The 23,776-nt window shown below is 50.6% G+C and overlaps 1 protein-coding gene across 4 annotated transcripts in view; it reads right to left on the bottom strand.

The window, feature by feature from the left end:
• The window catches only part of CUX1 (cut like homeobox 1), a 371,970-nt gene that overhangs the window by 131,735 nt on the left and 216,459 nt on the right, over positions 1 to 23,776 (bottom strand). For all 4 annotated transcript variants that reach the window (XM_040456057.1, XM_040456056.1, XM_040456058.1 and 1 more), the window contains 4 exons: positions 19,820 to 19,957; positions 15,392 to 15,515; positions 11,367 to 11,443; positions 9,876 to 9,942 (listed from right to left, as the gene is read on the bottom strand). In XM_040456057.1, the coding sequence (XP_040311991.1) occupies positions 9,876 to 9,942; positions 11,367 to 11,443; positions 15,392 to 15,515; positions 19,820 to 19,957 (406 nt within the window). The remainder of the gene's footprint in view (positions 1 to 9,875; positions 9,943 to 11,366; positions 11,444 to 15,391; positions 15,516 to 19,819; positions 19,958 to 23,776) is intronic.

The raw sequence follows: 23,776 nt of genomic DNA, 5'->3' as shown, positions 1-23,776 counted from the left end.
CCAGGTGGCACACAGGATGGGGGATCCAGGTTCTGGGAAGCAAGTGGGCGGGTAAAGTGAAGAGGCCAAAAAGGGAGCGGGTTCCTCAATGTCGCCCGTTGTCATCCAGCCCAATCTGCTCGTTTTACTAGTGAGCACACAGCTACTGCTGAGGGACGGGACTCTGAGGGGCCACACCGGTGACAGAGCTGGGGCCGGAACCCAGGGTCTCCTGACAACAGGCCTAGCCCCTTCCACCGCCCACTGACCAGAGGAGGCCGGGACGTCTATCGGTGTCACAGAGCAGCAGTCTGGTGGCGAGGCCAGTGCCGCAGGAGCCCTCGGAGCATTCTGGGAGTCCAGACTCTCCCGTCTGGTGATGCCACAGGGAAGCCACTTAAAAATGGGACAGCCACTGGCAGGATAAAGAGGCACAGAAAGACGGAGCGTGTCTGGAGTGTTCTAGTTTTAACCTGCAAGGCGAGGAGGGCCGTGTAATGAATCAGGCTCCCAAACAACAGGGAAATTAACGAGTAACTATCCCACGGCACACCTATTTGATGGAATACTGCACTGCCCGCTTTTAGTTTCTGAAGGATGGTTAATGACACAAAAGAAACACTTAGATGTCAAGTAAAACAAAAAACAAACAACCAACAGCCTAGAAGTGAAAAGTGCCTATCCATCTGATGCCGTCTGTAAAAGACAACAGAATTAATAAACCACGGTCTAGAAAAAAAGACCGGAAGGAATATGCCAGAGCGTTAACAAGTTATGTCTGCATCATGAGATGACGCCTGATGACCTCTATTTTCTACAACCATTTAAAATTTTCTAAATTTGGTATAATCCACAGGCAGGACTTTTGTAATTAAAAATACTGTGTCATATAAAAGGGGTTGATCTTCACCGATCTGGGGGCAGAAGAATCTCTCGCCTCTCCCAGCCCTCCTGCTTCCCTTCCAAAGGGCTGTCGACCGGTCGGCGTGCATCCGATCACATCTCCTCTGCCACCTGGGGAGCGGGGAGGCACTGGAGGAGACGTGCTGCGTCACGGTGATCTGCGTGGTCACAGACCTCCCGCAGAGAGCCAGAAACGCGTGGCCCTCGGAGGAGTTCCATCAGGATCAGGAACTGGTGTGCGTTCTCTAGGCTGGGCCTCTGTCAGGCTTCCTCTTGAAGCCCTCTTGTGGTTTAAATTTTTTTTTTTTTTCAACGTTTATTTATTTTTGGGACAGAGAGAGACAGAGCATGAACGGGGGAGGGGCAGAGAGAGGGAGACACAGAATCGGAAACAGGCTCCAAGCCATCAGCCCAGAGCCTGACGCGGGGCTCGAACTCACGGACCGCGAGATCGTGACCTGGCTGAAGTCGGACGCTTAACCGACTGCGCCACCCAGGCGCCCCAACCCTCTTGTGGTTTAGATGGCTCCCTCTCTCTTCCTAGAAGCCACCAGGTTCCTTCGGTTGTCCTGCCAGAGTGTCCTTGATGTCAACGGTCAGGGTCCAAGCCCTGTGCTACTCAGACCTCATCCACCTGTCGTCAAGGTGAAGGCTCGTGCTGATTTAGTACATCGATCAAAGTCTCTCTCTTGATGACGTACCTGTGACCGTGCTGACGCGCACATGGTACACAGAGAATAAGATGAGGGTCATCGTTGGGGTGCCTGCGTGGCTCCATTGGTTAAGTGTCCAACTTTGGCTCAGGTCGTGATCTCATGGTTCCATGAGTTCGAGCCCCGTGTCGGGCTCTGTGCTGACAGCGTAAAGTCCGCTTTGGAATCTCGGTCTCCCTCTCCCTCTGCCCCTCCCCCACTCTCACAAATGAAAAAAAGAAAGAAGATGAGGTCCCTCTTCGGAGGCAGTTCAGTTGACATTTGTTTGTCAACTTACAGGTGTTCTTACAGGTCATTAGATACACCTTGATGGCCACAAATTGATGATTTTCTCCAACGGTCCCCAAACCTGTTTCCTTGAGTTTCAAACTGTGAGCTCCTCAAGATTTACCTTTATAGAGAATCAGGAAAACTTCAAGGGTCTCTAAAAACACAACATTTTGAGCCTGGGTGGCTCAGTCGGTTGAGCTTCCAACTTCAGCTCAGGTCATGATCTCACAGTTCATGGGTTCGAGCCCTGCATCAGGCCCTGTGCTGACGGCTCAGAGCCTGGAGCCTGTTTCGGATTCTGTGTCTCCCTCTCTCTCTCTCTCCCTCTGCCCTTCTCTACTCGCACTGTCTGTTTCTCAAAAATAAATAAACATTAAAAAAAATTTTTTTTAAATGCACAAAATTTTTATGAATGCCCGCCAAACCCAGATGACAATCGAGGAATAATGCTTTTTCCCTACAACACCGTCTCCAAGGATGCTGTATGAATATGATCACTATCTCTCCATCCATAAACATGTTATATACACACACCACATACGGGATCGCCCTCTGTACCGTATATATATGCGTGTTTTAGCTAGCGTACAGAGCACAGCGTGTGAGCCCATGTGCGGATCCCATCTGGAACCGCCCGCCCCCTTCACTCTGCCGTTCTGGTAGGTGACACAATGCCTGACATTTTAACACAGGCCTTTAGGAAGATTAGCTGAAGGCGGGAGGCGTAGAGATTGCTGGTTCTCACTGTTGCCACGTAATTTCCAGCTGCATCTGGAGTCCACGGAACAGGTGAAGAATCCTTGGCACTCAGAGGAAATTCTACATGAATTTGAAAACACGAAGCCACCCCCTCCTTCCCGTGCAGCGCCCTGGGCTGGGAAATCTCCAGATCTGGGCTGTGCTGCTTTAGAGATGCTGCTGTTGCTGCAGAAGCCAAGGAAAGCCTTTTAGGGCTCACCCAGGCATCGGATTTTAGGTGTGAAGTGAGATACTTGTACAGGGATGGAAAATCCCAGGAATTCTACAAAATGCACAGTTATACTCTTTGGGAGATAAGCTACAGAAAAAAAAAAAGTCTTCAGCTGTTCCCTGCAATTGTGATTTGGTTGCCTCTAAGGTTGAAGGGACAGGAGGGTTCTTTATTCAAGCCCATCCCCACGAAACCATGAAAGAAGCTGCCTATTTTTAGGGAAATTAATCTAACCAGGATAATTACAGCAACTCGTACTGGAAATTGATGACTCATCAAAAAGACAGGAAATAGAAAATGTTCCCTTCTTAAAGGTACAGCAGAGAGACTCCATTCAGACACTAAAGTTGGTATTTGCAAATGCAACTGGGGGACGAAGATGTGTCCTACAGGACCATCAAAATACTAGTGTGGTTCTCAGGCTTTGTCGATTGGGCTCTACCTGGCCCAGGCTTCTAAGTTTTTCATGTGGCAATGTAAAAAAATAAATATGAGAGCGACCAGTCTGGAAGGGCCAATAGGGTGGGGCTTGTGGGGAGAGGAGGCTTGAAACTCTTCTGGAAACCTCTCACCTGGCGCTCTCTTAAGAAGGCAGCACCAGAACGGGACTTTGTGGGCCACCATGGCAGTGTGTGAACTGCCCTGGATTCTGAGTGTGCGCAAAAACCACCGCGAAAGAGTCCAGGGCGATCCGTGTGCAGGGAAGGTATCTACACCACGGCCACTCACTGGCACACCATCTGCACCTCCTACCTGGGCGTCGTGTCTGGAGCCGCCCCTCGGTCAAATTGCGTCTCGGGGCCTCTGTGCCCCGCTGCTGGGCATTCCCTACCTCTACGATGTGGGGTACGGGCTCCCCTCAACAATTCCATAAAGCCCTAAGCCAGGCTCACTTGGGAAGGTTTCCTTTCTCAGAGCACACTGCGTTTTGTGAGAAAGCACTGGTTACAGACAGGCGATAAAGAAAATACTCTCCAATCAACCCAAGTGAAGTTCCCCATAAATGTCTCTTTTGTAATATACGAGGTAAGTATGTGTATATACAATGTAGTTCTTTTAAAGAAGCACATAGGAAAGGAATAGAACACGAGTAACCTTAAGAAATGTGCATTTTTTCTGGCAGGAGAGGGTTTGGTAGGTTCAAATTCTCCCAAGACTAACATTAGCTGTTAAAAAAAAAAAAAAGGGGGCGCCTGGGTGGCGCAGTCGGTTGAGCGTCCGACTTCAGCCAGGTCACGATCTCGCGGTCCGTGAGTTCGAGCCCCGCGTCAGGCTCTGGGCTGATGGCTCAGAGCCTAGAGCCTGTTTCCGATTCTGTGTCTCCCTCTCTCTCTGCCCCTCCCCCATTCATGCTCTGTCTCTCTCTGTCCCAAAAATAAATAAACGTTGAAAAAAAAAAAATAGAGCATTTCAGTGTAATCAGGTATTGTCTTTTATCGGAGGCTCAGAGTCACAGACCCCAAGCTGAAGGGGATGGAACAAGCCGTCTGTATGTGTTAGCACCGAAGCTACTTTTGCAACCAGCACTCGGGGGACAGACCAAAGAGGTAGGTGGCCGTGGACTTGCACTTGAGAAAAGAAGAGGAAGAAAAAAAAGGGAATTCCTGCACTGGTGCCCAGGACGCTAGTCTGGGAGGGTAACCCCCTCCTGCGGTGTGAGGTGCCAGCCCAGCCACCAGCCCAGGTGAATAGCTGCAGCAGGCGAGCGAGAAGCGAGGCAGGCTTCTCTCTGGGGCCAGATGCCACGCGCCGAAACGAAGCCCGCCCGCCCGCCCGCCCCCACGGCCATCCTGGGAACTGTCTAAAGTCCACACGCTGTGCTTGGCTGCAATCTCCAAGGCAAAGCCGGTCACGGTGCTACATCTCCATTTGCTAACACAAGTGGGATGAGCTGAGCTGCACCTCTGAGAAAGGAGGGATCTTTTTAACTAAAAAAAAAAAAAAAAAAAAAGCAGAGAAATAATTCATTTATTTAACCCAGAAACGGTTATAATCTGCAACCCTGCAATCCTCTTACACAACTGTTTTGGCAAACCCCCCTGTGTTCCGACAAATATTAAACTGTGCTTGCCATTTGTCTAAGGAACCTCGCATTAATAAACATGAAGAAGAACACTTTTACCTCCCACTCTCAATGACGGGACAAAACAAAGACCAGCTGTATTCATCAATGGGTCCTTGTTCTGCACATAAAGGCTAATTACATTTTGCTTCAAGCCTACACATGGAAAACTTTACTGCTGCTGTCCCTGACAAAGTCAGCCTGCGCTGTCCCAGCTGACGCAGGGCGGTGACCGCACACAATGAACCAGGCTCTCTCGGAACAGCCCTGGTGCCTTCGACCTGCAGGCTTCTTTCCAAAACGGGGGTGAGGGAGGGTCACCCCGGTGACATCCCCCGGTGACGGAAATGCAGAGGCAACGTGGGCTCTTCAAATCCCATTGGGATTTGGGGCCATTAACGTCAACCTTCCCTGAGGACGGCTAATTTCAGAAACGCACAGCAAGCCCTACTGTGAGCTTGCTGGGCATAGGTTCTTTTTGGCGACAATAGAGTGGCTGATGGCCGGGGCGGGCTGTCACCGCGCTGGGGGCTGCCTGCGCACCTTCCCGTTACCCTGCACAGCCAGCCGGTCTCTTGACCGCCACTGTGCCCGCCCGTTGCAGGGTGAGGGCAGCGGGAGTGGTGGGCAGCGAGCTCCCCCAAGGACACATGGAGAGTCGTGGACCCCGCGACCCGCTCCGGGTCAGCCTTCTCCAAAGCCCCCACCCACTTCCTGCATTTTCTGTAACAAGTATTTAAGAATCCCTACTGTCACAGAGAGAAAATAAATTGTTGTGGGACATTTTAAGGCCATTTGTGAAAAGACTTGCCCCTGGAGGGCGTATATTCATAGGTACTGATGAAAAGACATGAAGTCTAATGAGATACATGGAGGGTGGGCGTGAAGGCGGGACAAACGTTTCCCAGAAAACAGATGAGGGGAGGGACGCGGAGGGGGAAGCTTCCATCTACATGGGATCTCCAAGACTGAAGCAACCCCCTGAAAGCTACAAGAAAGTAGTGATTATTAACTCAGTCCATTCTCCACATTTTTTGCGGATTACTTACTCTGGGAACCATGTACAGTCAGTGTTTGGCCCTAGGCTGCCTTTTTGTCAACAGCTAGTCCATTTCTGACTTGGGAAACGACCGAGCCCTGTGGGGGCCTAAGTCCACCCCCTTCCCCTCCCCCGGCCCCACACACACTGCGCCCACCTTGCCCCGTCCCCATGTCCGGCACTTCTGGCTGGCTCCCCAGGTCAGCGTGGCTGCCCTGTGTTTTCATTCCCTTTGCCTCCAGCAGCCCCTGGCTGGAACTCATCTTTCAACCTCAAACCACACGTCACCCCCTTCAGGAAGGCTTCCCTGATTACCCTTTCCTTTTGTTCGAGCTGGGTGGACTTCCCACTGGCCTCTGCGGAGTCTGGCCATGAGAGTCCTGGCACCAGGAAGCGGGGAGGGTGAGGTCAGGGGTCCTCTCAATGCTGCCGCATTGCCTCTGTGGTTTCCCTGCTCCCTGACCCGGGCTGAGTGCACCGTCTGGTTTCCGTGGACACCCTGACAGCACAGGGCCTGTCACAGCAGTGATCACACCGGATTGCAATGGCTCCCCACCCCCACCCTGCTGAGCCTTCTTTCTCAGGGCTTCCAGAGCCCAGCTAAGTGCCAAGCACAGAAGAGGCCTCCAGGAATGTCTGCTGCACCAACGAGTAGATCTATTCTGAGTCGTGCCCATCACGAGAGTTAGGCTTTTTCTCTCCACGCACAGCCGTATATGCCACACCTCTGGCTCCCTTCTCATCACCGGAGAAGGTGAGAATTTCCTGCTCGGATCCCGGGAGGGGACGCACCCCAAGAGTGCCCACGGCCCCATAAGCAGTTTTTAACAATAGCCATAGTCCCAAAGCAAAGCATTTTTACACGACAGAATAAGCAACTCTCATACTTTTTGATTCTACGTTCCGCTTCCTGTAGTTTGGTGAAAATGAGCAAGTAACGCATAGATTTTCATTTATATGGGGAAAACGCCTTTTTGGCCTTAAGACATGCGGATACAAAGAGAAAGAGTCTAGAGACGTTTTTCACTGAGCCCACACCAGTTACAACCACACCGTTTCTCGTCAGATGCCAGGAGGGTTGGAGCCTAGGAGAGGTCTAGGGCCTCTGAGGCTCCCCCCAGTGACCTTGCTGATTCAGGGGACCCAAGACTTAATGTTCTTACCTATAAAATGACAGAGCGGGCTGCTTAGGAAAAGCCCAGGAGTCAATGCACCTGTGAACAGTAACTAGAAAAACACTTTAGACTGAAAATCGTCCTCGTCATCTTAAGAGGTACCTCTGACCCTGTTCTAGGGAGCCGATTCCCCTGAGAGCAGGGCCCTGTCCTTGGATAACTGGTGGTTCTGGGTGAGAGAAGCGAGTCCTTCCCCAGCGTCAGCCCGGCCTCTAGCAAGGTCAGACAGGGTGGGGACAGACAATGAGAGACACTGCCTCTCTGGCCTGTCTCCCAGTTGCCCCCCGGGCCGCCATATTCTCAACCAAAGAAATGGAAACCTGTGAGCAGGGGACATTTAAGTCCTTCCTACATGGCTGTTCTCTGCTGCGTCGCTTCCTCAACCCCGAAAACAAACCGATTAAATGGACACACGTTTTCTACGTGGCCTTTAGAAGCCCAGTAAAAAATTATGAATATAAACCAGGGGCCAGTACTTAGCAATCATGTGACAAGTGGCATTATCTGCTGTCATTTCTGAACAGTTTCGGTAGACGCTATGTGTCACCAGGCCGATTCTCTCCCCTAAGTAGGTGGACGTTCGTGACTAACAGCATCTCCCCAGCGTGCCCCGCGAGGACACGGTAGGAGACATCGGCTTCTGAAAGTCAAGCTTTTGTAACACTCTCAGAGCAGTGGCTTTCAAAAGAAAATTCTGATTGAGATCCACTGGAAGAACTACATTCTACACTGTGGCCCAGTAACTGTACGTTTACATTTTTACAGTTAGACACACGATTAACCCAAAAGGGTCACAAAACAATACCCGACTTTCCTATGTGCCATGAGCCATGATATTTTCGACTCTATTCTGTTATTTTGTTTTCTATTGAATTTTACTGCCCAACTGGCTGGTCGCCACGCACTAAATGGATTTCACCACTGTGATACCCAGTTTCAAAAACGCTAGCTTAGAGGCGCTCAGAGACTGGTTGTACGAGCTTTTACATGCGTAGTAATGCAAACTTTGGTTAATTATAGAAACACAAGATGTATCTATGTCTTCCAGAAAGAGGTGTGGTTTGCTAAAAATAAAATATTGAAAACTAGTGAAATAAATAGATCACCACCGAAGTCACTATGAATTTTGTCAGTGAGTAAACTGATGTTAATAAGAAGGCATGGGCCAGAGGACCAGAAGGAACTATTTTAGAAAGGAAATGCTATAAATTGAGGACTGTATCAGATGGAACAGATACCGATTGACCTCTGTATCAGATGAAAATATTGTAACTTACAAAACTGGAATTTACTGAGAAAAACAACTACTATTCTACTTAGTAGATAAGGTCCAGACAGAAAGGATAGAAAAACAAAGATGGCGGACTGGCAGAGTAGGGAAGCCGGACGCGGATACCAGGGAACATCAGGGTGACAGCAGCTGAAACGGCTTCTGCGGAGCTTACGTCTAGGGGGGTGAAGGGGAGACGGCTCTGCACGTTTGCCACATCCCGTCGACAGCGACGCCCAGGTTGGAGAAGTTAATACGAGAGCCTCCGGGTCTCAAAGTGAAATCTCAACCAGCTATCCCACCCCTTAGAGCCAGCTCGTTCTACCTCACCTGAAGCCACACTTTAGCACACTGATAGGAGAGGGATCGCCCACGGGGATTAGATATGCCAACAGGCCGAGTCGCCGAGACTGAGGAAGGTATTTAGTCTTTGTGCGGGAATTCTGGGCTCACGATCAAAGTTGGTTTTGAGCACCAGGCCTGGGTAGGTGGGCGCTCACAGTCTGGAGCTACTAACTCACACAGAGCAAAGGCAGAGAGCCCACCGAGAGAGGCCCCGTGAGCAGCAGGCCCAGCAGCAACCTTGAAGGCCAAGGGCGAGTGTGATGGGACAGAGGGACGCCCTATGCAAAACAGGAGCCTCGGAGGGGGTGCACTATTCAGAGCCCCTGCCCGCTACCCAGAAGGCCCGCTGTGGGAGCACAGCAGGAGGACATGGGTCTCTAAGGGGGACAGGGGGACCCTCCCAGGACAGGAGAAGGCGAACCAACGCCTTGCCTGGTGCCGCCTGTCTGGACTTCGGCAGAGGAGAGTGTGGCTAGGGACAACCTCTGTTGCTTCTCCACCTCTCTTGACTTATGTCAATACTATTCCTTCTTTTCTGGTGTTCTGCAGGGAGAGCGGGCTGGAACAGGTGTCCCTGTGGCAGATCACACACTTCCTTCCGCCACAGCGACCTGTGACATACCTGCCCAAATGCACGCATTCCCGGCGTATACACAGACGTGTCTACGTGTATACATTCCCGACGTGTGCACAGAGATGCCCGGTGTCCTAAGGTAGGAGTTGAATAAATACATCCGTGTGGGAGCCAAGGACCCAGACACGGGGAAAGGTGACGTGATTTGCACAGACCAAGCTCCACAAAACGTCTCCGGTATCACATCTTCTGTAAGTTGCCTTTTCCCCAAGTTTTCTTAGAAAAAGGCACATGTTGAGGAGGCTTCACATTAATTAAAGACAAAAGTTTCAGCGTTCTGAGAGCACCAGAGATTATGGTCACATCGTGGGGAGTAAACTGACGCCAGGAGCTCATGGGGGTGCTGCTGTGTTCCTCACGGCGGCTCTGAGGCCGAGCACCTCCTGAATCCTGTACCGTTTGGCAAAAGCTGACAGACAGGAGGGCAGAGCCGGGGGAATTTTCTATGGATTAGCAAAATACAGGTGACACCTGACCGAAAGCATGCAGACAGAGGAAGTCAGGCAGAGACTTACTTGGCAGTAATTTCTTCATCGTATTTGGTTTTCAGGTCAAATAATTCTGTTCGGGTTTTTTCCAGGGCTGAAAGGCAGAGGACACAAAGCCGTAATGTGAGATGCCAGTTGTCCAAATTAAATTAAAAAAGCGAAAATATACAAGCAATATATTCTCATCTGAGGAGTCGAAGATAATGCAAATGCACAGAAGTTCCAAAAACCCCTTCTTTTCCATTTCATCCACACACCTCCTGGGAGAGAACGCCGGTTACTGGCTCGGTGTGCAGATTTCCTGCCTTTATGTGTATTTTATTGCTTAAAAAAATATTTCCATACATAACCGCATATGTACATATTTTCACCTCTGCATAAATAGGAGGCTACAGATATATTCTGAGACTTGTTCTTTTCCTTTAGCAGAAAGGCATGAAAAACTCTCCAGGTCAGGACATAGGCAGTAACAATTAGCTTTCGTACAGAGCTTGCCAAATGCCCGGCACCTCAGGACCCGCAGAAGCGAAGGTTCTGGGGTAAGGATACTTAGATACTCCAAAACAGGCCACTCCCACCCAGCTGGCTCCCCCCCCAGAGGCAATTTACATTCCCATCAATACCGCGAGTGTAGCAATGGTGCCTCTACGCTCACCAACACCGGATAGCATCAATTAAAAAAAAATTCTTTTGACAGTCTGACGGGCAAAACGATCTTTCCCTGATTTAATGAGCATCTCCCTGCCTGGGAAGAATGGTTAACTTTTTTTTTTTTTTCATATGTGTACTGGCCACGTGCATTTTTTCCGCAAACCGCCTATTTGCGTCTCTAGCCCCTGCTTCTATTGGACTGTTTATCTCTTTTTCTTGATGTGTTACTGGTGTTTAGGAGGTCTCTAGATTGGGGGGGGGGGATTATTCACGTGTCTGTAAATGTGCTGTGACTACACAGCACAGCACTCGGTCGGGTGGTTTTCACTTGGATTCTGAGGTCGTCCAATATTTTTGCCCCCACGTTTCAATTCATTATATCGTGCGGTTTCCCTTTCAGAAAGAAAAAAAAAAAAAGAAAAAAGAAAGACAGAGAAGAAAAAAGAAGTGTAAAGAAACGATAAAAACTGTTAGCACACCCTTTTTTTGGTGTCTTAAATTTGAAAGGTCTGCCATGAGTGTTCTTAATTTCGCTCAGGGTGGAAATAAGTGGTTGGTTTTTTGTTTTTTTTTTTCTTTCCTATTATTGTTCCAAATGAAATGTCAGTCCCTGACAGTTTGGTGATTTAGATGTGTTTGTTGGAAAAGGCGCAGGAAAGAAAGGATGGCTTGTGGAAGGATGAAAATGGAATTCAGATCCTCCCGCTTCCGACACCAACAACTCGGGGTGGGCGGCTAACGAAGGGAAGGCGGAGGCGCTGGGGGCTCCGAGGAGTCACTGCTTCGGGGCAACCGGGAGACGGCCCGGAGTGCCCCCTAACTTCGGCCTGCCCTGGACGGACTTTATTAGGATGACGGACAGCACACCTGTCTGCAGAGTCTGGACTTTGTGCTCCGCTTCCTCCAGCTTTGAGGTGGTGGACATCTGTGTCTCCTGCAGCTTTCTGGAAAGGAAGAGAACAAAGCCAAGCTGGTCATCTTGTTTCCCAACGTGAAGGTCTCGTGTGCTCTGCAGCTCGGTGACCGGCAGCTGGCGAGAGGCACACAATCGGTGGCCGCGGACGGTGGGCGCGCGCCCGCTCCCTGATCTTTGGCGCCCCGACTCTGCACCCACGTAGGACCGAATGTGCAGGGTGCATCCTGACGTGTGCTAACTGACGCAGCCGGTTATCTTAAATGTGACTTGTTCTTCAAATGCCAGATATTAAAAAAAAAAACAAACAAACAAACAAACAAAAAAACCCAACCATCATCACGAACTCATTGTTTTCTGAAGTTACCCAAGAAGAATGATACATTTACATTTTGCTGACACAATGAAGGAATTTGTTGGGATAAAGGATGTGCTAATAGATGTGACAGCTGTTCCATGTCTGTTATAATGGAATGCAGATGTGACCGTAATACCTAATGGGTGGTTCTCAATGTCTGAACCCAACATCCCCAGATTTACATTTCCCCTGATCTCCAAATGAATTCCCTGGTCAATAAATAGCATTCCTTGCTCCTCATCTGCAGAGGATGTCTAAAAATAAGTTTATTATTTTTACATCATATGAATAGAACACGTGCGCTCATACTAACAAACCTGGGAATATAGAAAAGTAGAAATTACGGCATAAAAAAAAAAAAAAAATCACCCGAATCTCCATCACCTATGGAAAAAGCCTGCTCGTGTTTTTTGCATATTCTAATGATAAAACTAATAGAGGCTCCAAGTTAAAAAAAAACGAACAAAAACAAAACACATGCACAAATATAGACACGCCAATGTAATATACGAGAGCGTAACATACACTCCCGCCCCTTTGAACACAAAAGGGATCACAGCACACTGGGCATTCTTGCTCTTCTCATTTCCACACTCTGGAAACATTCTTCCTCATTCTTATTAAATAATTAACGTAACCAGCCTCTGTGGACACTTAGCTTGTTTATCGCCTCTTTCTACTAAACAGTTCTGCAGTGATCATTATGTAGATATTGCCGTGTAATTCTGAGATGGAATCTGTCGGATGGAATGCTAACAGAGGATGTATATGGCCACAGAGTAGATGCAATGTGTTGTTGTTGTTCTGATGTTGAGAAACTTCCCCTCCCAAAAAACCTCACTAACTTAAACTCTTGCTAACAATACATGTTTGTTTTCCTGTGCCAACACTGGATAAAATTAAGCCTAATTTTCCTGCTGAGTAAAGCTGAGCATTTCTCTTTGTATGAACTATCTGTACATCTCCTTGGTCCACTTTGTAGCGCTCAATTTTCCCTATTAATTTCTAAGAGCTCTTATGTGGTGCAAAAATTTCTTCCCAGTTTTTTTTTTTTAATTTTTATTTCTTTTCTTCCCAGTTTTTTGATGCTTTTAAGATGTTTATTGTGAGGGGAGCCTGGGTGGTTCAGTGGGTTCAGTGTCTGACTTCAGCTCAGGTCATGATCTCACGGTTCGTGGGTTCGAGCCCCGCGTCGGGCTCTGTGCTGACAGCTCAGAGCCTGGAGCCTGCTTCCGATTCTGTGTCTCCCTCTCTCTGCCCCTCCCCTGCTCATGCGCTGTCTTTCTCTCTCTCTCAAAAGTAAATAAACATTAAAAAAAAAGAAAAAAAATGTTTATTATTATTTATTTTTTTAAAAATTCGGTTTTCAATTAGAAATACCTACTCCCAAGTTACTAAAAACAAAATACTGCCTAAGTTTTCTTCCAGTATGTCCATGATTTAATGATTGATATTTAAACCCGAGAGCCGGGCGCCTGGGTGGCGCAGTCGGTTAAGCGTCCGACTTCAGCCAGGTCACGATCTCGCGGTCCGTGAGTTCGAGCCCCGCGTCGGGCTCTGGGCTGATGGCTCGGAGCCTGGAGCCTGTTTCCGATTCTGTGTCTCCCTCTCTCTCTGCCCCTCCCCCGTTCATGCTCTGTCTCTCTCTGTCCCAAAAATAAATAAACGTTGAAAAAAAATATTTTAAACCCGAGAGCCATTTCAATTTCTTGGTTGTAAAGAATGAGATGGAAAAAAAATCTGTTTTCATCCTCCACCCTGAGTGGTCAGCCTGTCGCTTCCAACTTTAAATATAACTCATCCTCTCACCTAGTTTGAAAAGTCAACTTAATAATATCAAATTCCCAGATGAATTTACTTCCACAATTTTCTAACTTTGCTCTGTGCAGCTGTAATCACACTGCATGTGATTCTGTATCACGCATTTTTCACTCCATATCTTGCTGGATGCGTTTGCGTTTCTGGTCTTAATGCAAATTCTGCATGACTATTATTGCAAGGGCTGCATACTGTTCCAGTTGGGGGTGGCCCATCTTTACCCCCCATGTCTCTTTGGCAGAGGGCATTTTGATTGCTCGCACCCCGCCCCCACACCCCAGTATCAGTAACATGGTAAGAAACTGCTGTGGCCATAAAGTGCTCTCCTGGGAAACACATTTAGGCTGGGTCAAGAATCTGCTCATCTTGGGGCGCCTGGGTGCGTCAGTGGGTTAAGCATCTGAGTCTTCATGATCTCATGGTGAGTTTGAGCCCTGCACCTGCCCCTGTGTTGAGCTCTGCGCTGACAGCGTGGAGCCTGCTTGGGATTCTCTCTCTCTGCCCCTTCCCCACTCGTGCTCTCTCTCTCAAAATAAATAAGCAAACCTAAAAAAAAAAAAAAAAAGTCTGCTCACCTTTCAGAACCTGGACTCTCTACCTGGCTCCCTTCTTTCCTGGGGGGGCTGCACCTGGCCCTGCTCTCCCAGGCCCCGAGGGACTGGCCTTGGTCCCGCAGCCAGGACTTTGGGAGGCGACACAGGAGCCTAAAGGGAGGCCAGGGCTGGAGCAGGGGGTTGGGCTCTGGTCCCACCTCTGGGTGACTAGCTGGGACAGCGTGGGCAGATCCCTAATCTGAAGCCCGGTTTCTCGATCTGGAAAATGAGACCGTCCCCTCTTGAGGAATGTTCTGGGCACTCAGTGAGACACCGGGAGGGCGTGGCACACAATGAGTAGGCACTGGGTGAGTGAATTGGGTCTTGTTAGTTTTCATCAGTTTTTACAAGAAATCTAACCTGCATTAAACTGTCCTAACAATATTAAACTCCCCCGTTTGTGGAAAAGCTCCAGGCGTGGCAGGCCACCAGAAATCCAACGCCCACAGCAGATGGATGGTGCACTAACATATTTTACTGATATCAGCTGCTCGACATACGAAGCACTGTGAGGTAAAGAAAAGGAGGCAAGAAAAAAAAAAAAAAAAAAAAAAAAAAAGCAAGCAACCAACCAACCAAACAAAACCCCAAGATTTGTGGGTGATGTCAAATATCCAAATTCTTTTCGGAAGGTGTCAGGCGTTGAGCCTGCATCCAAGGGCTTCCCACAGAGGGTGAACCGTCATTCCCTGTCATCTCACTTTCTGCTCAATCCCCGGCCCCAGGTGACCCCAACGGACATACCGTGGCCCCTTAACTACCTGACGCCATCCACCTGTTGGGAAAGACCAACGACTGTCACTCAAGGTAATCTGACAGATCAGAGAGTAAGGGACGCCTTTATCCTTCAAACAAAATTCTGCTGAGAGCCCCACAGAACTGCGCTGGTCTCACAGGCCCATCTTCAATACTTCTCGAAAAGTGGGGGCGCCTGGGTGGCTCTGTCAGTCGAGCGTCTGACTTTTGATTTCGGCTCAGGTCATGATCTCACGGTTCGTGAGTTCGAGCCGCACGCCGGGCTCTGTGCTGACAGTGTGGAGCCTGCCTGGGACTCTCTCTCTCCCTCTCTCTCTGTGCCTCCCCTCATTCTTTCTCTCAAAATAAACAAACAAACTTAAAAACAACAACAACAACAACAGATACTTCTTGCATTGTGAACTTGGGAGGTAAAAAAAACGTCAAGTGCGGGCAGATGCTGATAGACACTCACCTCTCCTTTTCTGCAAAATCATTTTGTAACTTTTGTTCCTTTTCGAGAGCTATAGTCTCCGCTTGGTTCTTCAGAGTCTGTTCATATTCTCGGATTTTTTCTTTAAGTGCTTTTATCGTAACCTCTGCAGAAAGGGGAAAAACCAGCGGTGACACAGGAGCACAATTCCATGAGGTGACACACACGGGGCTTTTGTAACCTACTAGGATCGCTGTGTTTTAAACTTTGGCTCCTCAACCCTGACACAAAATCAATGGTTACGAGTCCCTTCGGAGGCCTTTTACTCCCTAAATGTTAAATTGAACTTTAAACATTTAGGCTGGGAGGATCAATGGATTTTGCTCAGAAGAAGAGCTATCGTTTCTCCAATACAACTTTAAAAAAAAAGGGGGGGGGGATCGATGGTAACATAGAATATCATCTTATTGATGAGCTTTAAATTAGTCCTCGACCGAGAGAAGATTAATAACGTTTTTGTGTGGTTGAAGTCTTTCTCTAAAGAAAACAGTTCATGATTGTGCGTGCGTTTTGGAGGAAGCGGTTTTAGCCAAAGTCAGGCGGGTCCACAGACCTCCCCGGCCGTGGGCTCAGCAGGGATGGAACACTACGTGCCAGGTGGGTGCGGCGCAGATCTCTGCTAGAAGGGTGCAGCTGCAGCCTGGGTGCCAAGGGCACCCTCCCCCAGGCCGGAGTCTGGCGGGTGGGGGCTGTGTGTGCAGGGCAGGTGGCACAGGGCCCGGGGGAGCCACATCTGAGGGAGAGCGAGTGCCAGGCGCACGGGTGGCAGTGCTGGACGACGGAGGAGCCCTGCGGTGCTCAGTGCTGGGGACACAAGGGCCCTCCGGGGGCAGGGCCGTCCCTGGAAAGTCCAGCCCTCCCCCTGCCCCCCGGAGTGCATGTTTACAGCCCTCGCTTTCACTACCCAAAATGGAAACGCCGGGGCAGATGTAACGGACAGGGCGGGGTCCTGCCTCAGACCCCTGGCTGGCTCGCTGCACCTGCTCCCTCCCACAGGTACCCGCATATCACCCTCTGTGCCAGACGGTCCCGGGCAGGGCACTGTGGTCCCAGCTCCAAGGAGAGGCGAGCTCCTGGGCAACCACGCCTGCCGTGCATAGATCATCGCGTAGAAGGCCAGGCCAAGGAAGGGCTGAGGCACAAACGAACGGAGGAGGCCAGGCAGGCTGACCGGAGAGGCCCAGGTAGGGCTTGTGACAACGAGGCTCGGGGCCCAGGCCGCAGCGCTGGCTGCCAGGTCTTTGCCCAAGTGACAGGGGCCCCTGGCCGTTCAGGTTGTAGCCCACATCCACGCTTACTCCCTGCGCTGCACGGACGTGCCGGCTGAGGCAGGTGCACACCGCTGGGCGGTCAGCACCCGTGTGGCTTAGTGGGTAAGAGCGAACGGCTCTTTTGTTAAGAGAAGCAATTGGCCCTTTTCATTAAGTGGAACCCAAAGGGTTCTCCTTAGAGGGAGAGAGAGGAAATTAAAACCAGTGACCCCGTCAGGGCATCTGAAAGAAAAAGAGGGGGGCTTTCTGCCTTTGGGGCTGGCTGTTCGGGGCCTGAAAGAAACACTCTGAGACCCTAATGGCTAGTGATACATACACATCACTGTCGACCCACAGTGACAGGGCCAAAGTCGGGCAGGAATGAACACTTCCCAAGCGGACACTGCGACAGGTCAACTCTGCAAACACATGCGTGTTCTTTTACGTCAATGATCTCTGTGGCCGTGGGAACGTCTAGCACATCTGCCTTTCACAATTGGTTGGAAAGATCTACACAGCCCGCGGACCTCCGGGCTCCGTCCAATGCGGTTTCTCAGTGTGACACAGCTATGCTCCTTCCAGAGGAGTCTGCGGCACTAGCTGGAGGCTCCCACTCTGTCTGAGGAGGTCTCTCTTTGCCATCCCCACCAGGGGTGGGCTGCTCGCTGGCCGACCGACGCTAAGCCAGGGGCCAGCTTGTCCTGGAGCCCCTGGGGCCCCTCTGGGTCCAGGACGGCCCCCTGGGTGTGTCCCAGCAGGATCCTGCACGTGTGAGCCCAGGAGGAGGAAGAACAGCCTGGCAGAGAGAGGATCCCAGCGCTCTGCTCTAATCAGCTGCGCCTGGGCGCCAATGGACTCATCTTTAAATGGCGGGGAGAGTTCCAGCACGTGAGAGAGAGATGCCTTTCCCGCAACTTTCTCAGTCTACACCACGGTGGCGATGATAAAAACAAATGATGTACACCCCACCTTTCCAAATCAAAATCCCTGTGTACTGGGAAGTAAAGAGAGGAAGTTGACATTTTTTTGGATGTTGGGAAAATCGGTAAAGATATCAATAAATAAAGAAGCGGGGGGAGTGGGAATTTCTAGAAAAAAACAACGGTGCCTAAGAGTCATTAATATTTGCTGAGTGTTGGGAAAAGTGCTAAACGCCTCCCCAGCACCCCATGTAAGCCTACCCCAATCCTAAGAGGTCAGTATGCAAAAGGAGGATTTTCAAGAGGTGAGATCACGTGATCACTTGCTCAAGGTCTCAGAGGTACACAGTGGCATCGAAGCCTCTCAAACCAGGTCTGTTTGCCTCTGGAGTCTTTGTCTTAAGTTATTTCATTTAAAAAAGCCCATCAGGGGCACCTGGGTGGTTCAGTTGGTTAAGCACCCAACTTCGGCTCTGGTCATGATCTCGCAGTTCATGAGTTCGAGCCCCGCATCGGGCTCTGTGCTGACAGCTCGGAGCCTGGAACCAGTTTTGAATTCTGTGTCTCCCGCTCTCTCTGCCCCCCTGCTCACGCTCTGTCTCTCCATCTCTCTCAAAGTCTCTCAAAGATAAATAAATCCTAAAAAAAAAAAAAAAAAAAGTTTTTTTTTTTTTTTAAATAATATAAAAAAAAACCCCATCAGAGGGGTGCCTGGGTGGCTCAGTCAGTTAAGCGTCCAACTTCGGCTCAGGTCATGAGCTCACAGTTCGTTGAGTTCGAGCCCCGTGTGGGGCTCTGTGCTGACAGCTCGGAGCCTGGAACCGGGTTCGGATTCTGTGTCTCCCTCTCGCTCTGCCCCTCCCCTGCTCTTACTCTGTCTCTGTCTCTCTCTCAAAAATAAACATTAAAAAAAATTTTAAGAAGAAAAAGGCCCATCAGATGAGGCCTCTGGGGAGGAGGACACCCCACACTCAGTTACAGTTCCTCGCTGGGCAACTGGCCACTGGGGTGCTGACAGAGCTGTGTGGTGGGGGAAGGGGGCCACGCAGAGCCCCGGGCCCCCCCGCACGTCCTCCAACGAAACGAAATCGAACTACAGAAAACACACAGGGCGGGCCTGTTAAAATGAGATGTCAGGGGTCACGGGAGGGAAAAAAGAAGCACCTCCTCTTGGGACAGTGTGGCACCCATACCCGGATGTATGCATTTACAGCTTCTCTCTCACCTGCGTGTGGGGGCGGGGCGGGGGAGGCAGCACCTTCTGGCACCTGGATCCCAGCCCACTCAGTCCAACACCTCCCTCTGAAGCGGGACGAAGCTGTGTGGAAGCGCCCCAAAGGCTCACTGCTCCCTGTGGAGCCGGATGGAGGTGGGGCCTCGGCTGGTTCCGTCCCCCCACCACGGGGGAAGGGGGGCATCCTCGGGACTGCACCTCGAAGCCTGTCTCGTGGTCTCAGAGCTAAAGGACACTTCAAGGCCCTTCAACAAGTAATCCCGTGTCCAGCCCTCGGGGCGTCTTAGACCCGCTAAGGGGAAGCCCTCCAAGTCGCCCAAGCAGTCAGCCTCCCGCACCCAGCTCCTCCCGCATCTGCTTCGAGGAGGAGCTGTGATTTGTGATTTTCGAGAAGGAGCTGAACACAGCTGGATTTTAGGTGCAGGGGGGACTCTGTCCTTCCCTGACAGGAAAAGCCGGGCAACCTCTGCCCTCTCTACCGGGGCTGACGGCCGGGCGGCCACGCCACGGGGTTGTTCCCTTTCATTAAACTTGTAACAAACAGGCGCCGCCGACAAGGGGACGGTGGGGCTTAGGCACGCGGGCTTGAAGGATGCGTCTGAAGCCCTCGTGTCCCGGCAGCCATCGCTAACTGACTTCCTGGACGGGGCCCTTTGATCACAGGCTGGCTCTCTGGCAGGTGTCGCCCGCAGGCGACACGGTGGCCTTTTGAAAGGCGGATCCTATGGCAGGATGATCCAGAAAGAATGTTAAAGAATCCCGGCCGGTCCTGTCACAGGGCCAGAAAATCATATGTAGCTATGGCGCTGAGGAAAAGTTCCACCTCCCAACAGCTAAGCGTCACCATTCTCTCTCTTCAATGAGGCCGATGGGGGCCCCACCCGGCCTTCGCGTTGTGTAGCCCGGTTCGAGCTCCGCTAGTCACAACAGGGTGGGGAAGGCAATTAGCAGCAGGGAAAAAAGAAAGGAAAGACAGAGCGGAGCGCACAGTGCATCTCCCACCAACCTTGGTTTTTCACTTCAGCGAATTCCTTGTTGTACTCTTCCAGAGTTTCCCGCAGCTTCTGGTTCTCTGTTTCAATGTCGTGCAGACGCTGCACTTTGAGCTGGAGTTGCTGCCCGAGGTCCAGAGCCGGCACGGGATCTGCGGGAGGGGAAAACGCACGTCACCCCCACTCTGGACACAAGACGAGCCACTTTCACGGTCACACGGAGGCTCGGGGCAGGCCAACCGGGGTGCCCAGGGAGTCGCGTCGCCCCCCACCGCCGGCTCCCCACGGGCTGCCACCGCTTGCCAGAGGCCAGGGCACCTGTGGCCTCAACACCCCCTGTCCGCCCCCAAGCCCCCAGCGGAGCCCCGGGCTGCACGGCTGGCTGGTTGGGGTCGCTCCTCTGCGGCCTACCAAGGACATGTGCGCAGAGCCACCCCCCGGGGCCGCAGCGTATGGACTCGGCCTGGGAACGGCTGGGATTTGCCCACTGCTCTGGCATGGTATGACACCGGAAGGACTTCTCGGTCCTTGATCTGACGGACAGGAAGGGGATGCATGTGGTGACGGCAAGTGGAGGAGCCCCGGGAAGTCAACCCCGTACCGAGAGCCGCGCCTGCAGGATGGACAGCGCGTGCGGAGGTCCCGTAAGCCTCAAGTTTCCCATAATTCTTACGAAGCTGGAAAAAACACCTGATACTCCGAGAGCGTCTTGCCGTCACGAGACACCCTGATGGACATTATCTCACTCGAGCCTCACAGCAATCACGGGAAGAGGATGTGCGGGCCAAAGCGCCGGTAAGCGCACGGACTTGCCCGAGGGTTCCCGGCTAGTGAGCGGACAGAAAGAACTCGAACCCAGTCTGTTAACTCCACGTGACCATCCTCCCAGTGAGGAAGGTTCCCTGGTGGAGCGGAGGACATCAACGAGGGCTTCCTACGAGGCCACCCTATATAGGGCATTATGGCTCCCCACTGCCGTCCTCCTTTACCAGGGAAGGGTGCTCCGAGGGGGAGTCAGGGCTCAGCACGTGGTGATCTGGCTTCTGCTTTTCCCGAGACACAGCTGGTGACCTGGCCCAGTGTGAGCCTGCCCAGGCCAGCGGGCCAGCCAGCAGGGGGAAGGGGGAGGGAGCACCGCACTCCTGATTATAGTAGGGAAGGGACAAGACAGCACCTGGGCTGGCTAGGTGAGGTCCCGTGGCCAATTCAACATACAACCTGCCATCAGATTTACTTACAAAAACCTGGAATTTAACCTAAAATTAGAGACTGCACACACACGGAATTGAAAACACGGACTCCTGGTCTTCGACTTTATCATTAATTCAGCCCGAGATGGAGAGGCGTTAAATGTTCTTCTGGAGTCGATCGGATCTTTTGTTTCTCCTTCTGCCTAAAAGGCACGTCTGGGCACCTGCTGGGCACCAGCGGAACACTCTGCCCTAGCGTTCTCGGCCCCGTCAGAGAGAAGTCTCTAAGTCCACTGGGCTTAGAAGAGATCATTGAAGATATTTCTGGAATGGACGCCAGCATCACTTGTGAGGTGGCTGCGAAGATTTAGTCTCTGGTTGAGGAATGCTAAACACCGAGCCCAGTGGATCCGCAAGGGTGTATATTCAAGAGCTCACTTAATTTTCAAATACCAGAGTCATTAATTTTTCAGACCACCCTCAGTTCCTGGAAGCGAGGGTAGATCTCCCGTGCCTCAGTCGGCCAGTCCGCCGGGAGCCAGGAACTCCGTGAGATGCCAACGCCTTTGCAGAGTTTACAAAAGGCAGGCTCTGGGATCTGTCCAGCACAACAGTGGGCCTGCGCGTGGGGCTTAACATAACACTGTCCCTCACGTGACGCCCCTGGCCACTGGGCATTTATTCTGTGTGTATATACAGTTTATGACTACACCACTTTCTCATTTGTGGCTTTTCATTCTTATTTTAATCAGCATTAAAATATTTACATTAAATTAGGTTTCAAAGCTATTTTGGCGAAAATGGTTCCTTCGAAGTAGGGGTAGCAATAGCACTAGAGACTGAATTCCTCAGAACATTCCAGGTGCAGTTTTTTGGTTGTGTTTGTTCATTTCAAGATCTTTCCGGGGTACGCTCCTATGCGCCCCACACTCCCCCAACCTCTACCTTTTTTACCCTTCTTCCTATGGCCTCACACTGGGCCACTGGCCTGCAGAAAACAAACAGTCTGCCCACAGCCACCTTCATATACAACTACAATGTGACCTTGACCCCGAGGTCAGAGAAGGATGGAGAAGAAGGAGCACTGTTGCACTTGGATAACATTCTTTAATTAACGTTCGCGCACGTAGGCTTTGTGGCACAACAGCCAGCACAAATTATATTTTTGAAGAGCCAAGCTAGTATACTGCCCTTTCCTTCCCTAAAATTTCTGTCGACAACTTTTCTAGCCCATTCCTTTTATTTATTTTTTATTTACTTTTTTTTTCAACGTTTATTTATTTTTGGGACAGTGAGAGACAGAGCATGAACGGGGGAGGGGCAGAGAGAGAGGGAGACACAGAATCGGAAACAGGCTCCAGGCTCTGAGCCATCAGCCCAGAGCCCGACGCGGGGCTCGAACTCACGGACCGCGAGATAGTGACCTGGCTGAAGTCGGACGCTCAACCGACTGCGCCACCCAGGCGCCCCTAGCCCATTCCTTTTAAAAGGCCAAGACCCACTGTGTCTGCTTCGAATAGAAAATCGCTTCTCTCGTTCGATTGAGCGAGGAACTCAGTGACATATAAAAGTAACATGCACGTTATCGAGTGAATGGTAACTAGACCTTTAGACGAATTTTCAAAGCCTTCTATTGTAAATGAAAATTCTGGCAATCTCATAATTATTCATTAGGCATGTATATTTAATTTAACACTATTAAAGGTTAATGCCTAAGTAGCAAAACTGGTCACAGAATAAAGAATGAACCGAATGTTCCAACATCCCCGTGCATTAAGCTTCAAACTTTACTATAGTACAGCTGGATGGCTATATGCCTACAGCATTTGAATATTGTTTTGGATTATGTAAAAGGCGTTGCTAAAGTACCTCTTAGGCTTAATTTTTATTACTTGTATTAAAGGAACAGCTAATTACCACATGACAATATAATGACTCTAGCATGTTTGGGCTGGAGACCAAAACAATGAATCCCGACATGCCAAACCCCAACCTGCATGTTAATCTAGGGGAAATCATGGCTTTTTGTCTTGTTAATGACTCCCCGTGCCATTAAACCCCACACAAGCATTGTTGGGTCTCATTCTGAACGTCACAAGCCTCCAACCTCAGCAGCTCAATTAGGGAATTGTCTGGGGGAGGCCAGAGAACACACCCAAGCGAGGAACAGGAACACAGCAAATCCTGCAACCCGGCTGCCGGGCCTCCTCCAGCTCAACACGCTTTACCGTCAGTTCCATCCACCCAACGTGACAAACTTGCCAAGTGTTTTACAGCCACCCAACAGTTAATTCCTAAAGCACTCTTGGAGGCATTGCATAGCTCATCACGCAGCCCCGGACTCAGAACGTAACTACAACAAACAACAACAATACCATCACCTGTATTTATTCAGCACCTTCTCCCAAGTACTTGTAACAGGACCTCATTAATTCCAGCATCACAGTCAGAGGGGAAAGGGGGCGCCGGCACCCCACCCGGGGACAGGGGGAGGAGAGACGCCGCCTGGGCAAACAGGCACGCACAATTCTAATTAAGATCTCTGCTTCCCGAACCACCAGTCACCTAAATTACACTGTCTCGTCGAGTACGAATTTAACAAGTATTTCCTACTCATCGGTCTGCGCCAGGCCCGGCCCAGGTGAGGCACTGGACAGGGCATTCAGCTGATTCAGCTGGGACCATGCCTCACAGTAGAGGGAAACCAAGTTCACAAATGACAAAGGGAAAGCAAGGAGGGCCACCCGGAAGATCAGATGAGGGGAAGACCACTCCCAGATG

This window comes from Herpailurus yagouaroundi, unplaced genomic scaffold (assembly GCF_014898765.1).
Source record: "Herpailurus yagouaroundi ecotype Mexico unplaced genomic scaffold, PumYag 216, whole genome shotgun sequence".
Classification (NCBI taxonomy): Eukaryota; Metazoa; Chordata; class Mammalia; order Carnivora; family Felidae; genus Herpailurus; species Herpailurus yagouaroundi.
Note: the sequence above shows the minus strand (reverse complement) of the source record. Positions and strands in the feature narration are given on the sequence as shown.